The sequence below is a fragment of the Lottia gigantea genome (genome assembly GCF_000327385.1).
Source record: "Lottia gigantea unplaced genomic scaffold LOTGIsca_181, whole genome shotgun sequence".
In the NCBI taxonomy this organism is placed as follows: Eukaryota; Metazoa; Mollusca; class Gastropoda; family Lottiidae; genus Lottia; species Lottia gigantea.
In genome coordinates this window covers 309,744-315,152 of record NW_008708320.1, presented here as the reverse complement: position 1 = coordinate 315,152, position 5,409 = coordinate 309,744, and the positions used below count along the sequence as shown (strand labels likewise).

Here is a 5,409-nt window from a genome sequence, read left to right as displayed (position 1 = left end):
CGGAGCATGACTTAATGTCTGTAAAACAACAGTAGAGATATATCTCTAGACCAGTACGGAACATGACTTAATGTCTGAATAACAACAGTAGAGATATATCTCTAGACCAGTACGGAGCATGACTTAATGTCTGTAAAACAACAGTAGAGATATATCTCTAGACCAGTACGGAACATGACTTAATGTCTGTAAAACAACAGTAGAGGTATATCTCTAGACCAGTACGGAACATGACTTAATGTATGTAAAACAACAGTAGAGATATATCTCTAAACCAGTACGGAACATTACTTAATGTCTGTAAAACAACAGTAGAGATATATCTCTAGACCAGTACGGAACATGACTTAATGTCTGTAAAACAACAGTAGAGATATATCTATAGACCAGTACGGAACATGACTTAATGTCTGAAAAACAACAGTAGAGATATATCTCTAGACCAGTACGGAGCATGACTTAATGTCTGTAAAACAACAGTAGTGATATATCTCTAGACCAGTACGGAACATGACTTAATGTCTGTAAAACAACAGTAGAGATATATCTCTAGACCAGTACGGAACATGACTTAATGTCTGTAAAACAACAGTAGAGATATATCTCTAGACCAGTACGGAACATGACTTAATGTCTGTAAAACAACAGTAGAGATATATCTCTAGACCAGTACGGAACATGACTTAATGTCTGTAAAACAACAGTAGAGGTATATCTCTAGACCAGTACTGAGCATGACTTAATGTCTGAATAACAACAGTAGAGATATATCTCTAGACCAGTACGGAACATAACTTAATATCTGTAAAACAACAGTAGAGATATATCTCTAGACCAGTACGGAACATGACTTAATGTCTGTAAAACAACAGTAGAGATATATCTCTAGACCAGTACGGAACATGACTTAATAGCTGTAAAACAACAGTACAGATATATCTCTAGATGAGTACGGAGCATGACTTAATGTCTGTAAAACAACAGTAGAGATATATCTCTAGACCAGTACGGAACATGACTTAATGTCTGTAAAACAACAGTAGAGGTATATCTCTAGACCAGTACGGAATATGACTTAATGTCTGTAAAACAACAATAGAGATATATCTCTAGACCAGTACGGAACATGACTTAATGTCTGTAAAACAACAGTAGAGATATATCTCTAGACCAGTACGTAACATGACTTAATGTCTGTAAAACAACAGTAGAGGTATATCTCTAGACCAGTACGGAACATGACTTAATGTCTGTAAAACAACAGTAGAGATATATCTATAGACCAGTACGGAACATGACTTAATATCTGTAAAACAACAGTACAGATATATCTCTAGATGAGTACGGAGCATGACTTAATGTCTGTAAAACAACAGTAGAGATATATCTCTAGACCAGTACGGAATATGACTTAATGTCTGTAAAACAACAGTAGAGATATATCTCTAGACCAGTACGGAATATGACTTAATGTCTGTAAAACAACAGTAGAGGTATATCTCTAGACCAGTACGGAATATGACTTAATGTCTGTAAAACAACAGTAGAGATATATCTCTAGACCAGTACGGAACATGACTTAATGTCTGTAAAACAACAGTAGAGATATATCTCTAGACCAGTACGGAACATGACTTAATGTCTGTAAAACAACAGTAGAGATATATCTCTAGACCAGTACGGAGCATGACTAAATGTCTGTAAAACAACAGTAGAGATATATCTCTAGACCAGTACGGAACATGACTTAATGTCTGTAAAACAACAGTAGAGATATATCTCTAGACCAGTACGGAGCATGACTAAATGTCTGTAAAACAACAGTAGAGATATATCTCTAGACCAGTACGGAACATGACTTAATGTCTGTAAAACAACAGTAGAGATATATCTCTAGACCAGTACGGAACATGACTTAATGTCTGTAAAACAACAGTAGAGATATATCTCTAGACCAGTACGGAGCATGACTAAATGTCTGTAAAACAACAGTAGAGATATATCTCTAGACCAGTACGGAGCATGACTAAATGTCTGTAAAACAACAGTAGAGGTATATCTCTAGACCAGTACGGAACATGACTTAATGTCTGAATAACAACAGTACAGATATATCTCTAGACCAGTACGGAACATGACTTAATGTCTGTAAAACAACAGTAGAGATATATCTCTAGACCCGTACGGAGCATGACTTAATGTCTGTAAAACAACAGTAGAGATATATCTCTAGACCAGTACGAAACATGACTTAATGTCTGTAAAACAACAGTAGAGATATATCTCTAGACCAGTACGGAACATGACTTAATGTCTGTAAAACAACAGTACAGATATATCTCTAGACCAGTACGGGACATGACTTAATGTCTGTAAAACAACAGTAGAGATATATGTTTAGACTAGTACGGAACATGACGTAATGTCTGTAAAACAAAGGTAGAATGACCTTTAGCTTGTACTATGTTTTATGACAATTCTTTACTTTGTTACCTAGGCCAGTGCTTTTATGAGACTAAAAACACAGCAGAACTACCTTTTGATCGATTTCTTCCACTTTTTTAACGGTATCATCAACAACTCTTCCCATGGAGTCTAATTTCTTCCCTTGTTTGTTGACATCTTTTTTAATCTTCACCACGTCTTTCTTCGTATTTTTGACATCGACCTTGACCTCATTTACAGTGTTTTCATTGGTTGTTACTCGACTGTCAAGTTGAACCACATCGTCTTGTAGTTGTTCGATACCTTCCATAAAACCTTGAATTCTGAGAAAGAGAGTAGAATGTTGATTAGTTCATACGAGCTTATATTTTCTTTCCTACTATAGTTGGGACCTGACCTTAATAAATATCATGCTATTAGAGGATACAGAGTATTTGCCCTTGTTATTTTAATAAAAAGAGTAATATGATGATCTGTCCTAGATTGAGATTTATGAGTTTTTACTGATTTCAGAGTAATTGGTCTGAGTATTTTCAAACCATTGATAACAAGAGGATGATCACCATAAACTTACAAACTGATCAAGAGCTCTACTGATTCTAGATTAAAAATATAATTAATATCCAGGTCACATTTATCTCCCCTTGGTATTTCAACAGCCACTGACTAGTTTATGATTATCATTGGTTCACAAACTGATCTGCTGCTAATTCAAACAACCAAACACCTGGTATACATTACAGAACAATGTCCCTGGATATGATATTTTAGTATAGCCTATACCAAACAACCCTGGTACAATTAGGACCAAAATGTAATTATAGAAGACTGGCCCTGGATATGACAATTGTTAGATATACTTACGTTCTGCCTTCTAACCAGTCTATTATATTAGTGATCTGATCTTTGATAGTTTGGTCAGACGTTGATTTTCTCTTCGCTTCTAACACAGGTTTATGTTTCTCTAGAAGAGGTTTAAATTTCGATCCAATATGTTTCATACCGTCTATTAAACCATACAGTTGAGTTTGGTCATCACAAGTTTTAAATTTCTTTATAAAGGCAGTAAGGATTATGTCCCCCTTTTTCTGAAAAAAATGATAAAAACAAATAATGATACTAAAAAAACAATAATAATATAATATAATAAAAATATCTCTATTATAAACTGACTTCTGATCATAGTCCACGATTTGTCTGACAAACATACTTTGAGCCCCAACAAAAAAAATGTCTAGTTTTCAATCCCAGAAGAAAATTTTTACTAACCTCATTATACATTCCAATAAATTTGAGAACATTACACACGAAATAAATACTGTAATCATTAACTTGATTTATTAGTTTAATACACGCCTCCGTATGGGGGGCTAACGTCTCAGGTTTACGTTTAGCAAGTTCAATCATTGCTCGTAATATCAATGAATCATACTGTTTGTCGTCTGCAGTTACTGCAATTAATTTCTTCGCATTTTCAGCCGTAAATAACTGAAAATTATAATCAAAATAGAAACTTTAAAATTTTAGGACAACAATTACAGGTATATTATTGAAAAACCGGACCTGACTTGGATAGACTCTCAAAGTGTCATCAAGGTTTGAGTTCAACTTGGAATATGATAACTGTTAAAGGTATGCTAATTATGATTTGGCTGGAAACTGGAGAGCATCAACTTTTAACTGTTCATCATCAATGATTTTGAAAGTCAGTTGGCTGCAAATTAGATTATCATTTACTATGAATACTAAAAATAACAAGTCACAACAAATTCTTCCGAGAATAAGATTTCACCCCCTTCCATCTATATTAGTCCCACCTTATGTTGGATTTCACCCCCTTCCATCTATATTAGTCCCACCTTATGTTGGATTTCACCCCCTTCCATCTATATTAGTCCCACCTTATGATGGATTTCACCCCCTTCCATCTATATTAGTCCCACCTTATGTTGGATTTCACCCCCTTCCATCTATATTAGTCCCACCTTATGATGGATTTCACCCCCTTCCATCTATATTAGTCCCACCTTATGTTGGATTTCACCCCCTTCCATCTATATTAGTCCCACCTTATGTTGGATTTCACCCCCTTCCATCTATATTAGTCCCACCTTATGTTGGATTTCACCCCCTTCCATCTATATTAGTCCCACCTTATGATGGATTTCACCCCCTTCCATCTATATTAGTCCCACCTTATGATTGATTTCACCCCCTTCCATCTATATTAGTCCCACCTTATGATAGATTTCACCCCCTTCCATCTATATTAGTCCCACCTTATGATAGATTTCACCCCCTTCCATCTATATTAGTCCCACCTTATGATAGATTTCACCCCCTTCCATCTATATTAGTCCCACCTTATGATAGATTTCACCCCCTTCCATCTATATTAGTCCCACCTTATGATGGATTTCACCCCCTTCCATCTATATTAGTCCCACCTTATGATAGATTTCACCCCCTTCCATCTATATTAGTCCCACCTTATGATGGATTTCACCCCCTTCCATCTATATTAGTCCCACCTTATGATGGATTTCACCCCCTTCCATCTATATTAGTCCCACCTTATGATTGATTTCACCCCCTTCCATCTATATTAGTCCCACCTTATGATAGATTTCACCCCCTTCCATCTATATTAGTCCCACCTTATGATGGATTTCACCCCCTTCCATCTATATTAGTCCCACCTTATGATGGATTTCACCCCCTTCCATCTATATTAGTCCCACCTTATGATGGATTTCACCCCCTTCCATCTATATTAGTCCCACCTTATGATGGATTTCACCCCCTTCCATCTATATTAGTCTCACCTTATGATGGATTTCACCCCCTTCCATCTATATTAGTCCCACCTTATGATTGATTTCACCCCCTTCCATCTATATTAGTCCCACCTTATGTTGGATTTCACCCCCTTCCATCTATATTAGTCCCACCTTATGATTGATT

The 5,409-nt window shown here is 36.0% G+C and overlaps 2 protein-coding genes across 2 annotated transcripts; one reads left to right on the top strand and one right to left on the bottom strand.

The window, feature by feature from the left end:
• Window positions 1-2,515: 2,515 nt before the first annotated feature.
• On the bottom strand, window positions 2,516-2,755 carry LOTGIDRAFT_142496 (hypothetical protein; the record flags this gene model as incomplete). The annotated part of the gene is made up of 1 exon (XM_009052415.1): window positions 2,516-2,755. One exon carries the CDS (start codon window positions 2,753-2,755, stop codon window positions 2,516-2,518), a length of 240 nt encoding a protein of 79 aa, XP_009050663.1.
• Window positions 2,756-4,183: 1,428 nt separating this feature from the next.
• LOTGIDRAFT_142548 (hypothetical protein) lies at window positions 4,184-4,651 on the top strand (the record flags this gene model as incomplete). Its single annotated transcript, XM_009052414.1, has 1 exon — window positions 4,184-4,651. The coding sequence occupies one exon, from the start codon at window positions 4,184-4,186 to the stop codon at window positions 4,649-4,651; it is 468 nt and encodes a 155-aa protein (XP_009050662.1).
• Window positions 4,652-5,409: the final 758 nt, after the last annotated feature.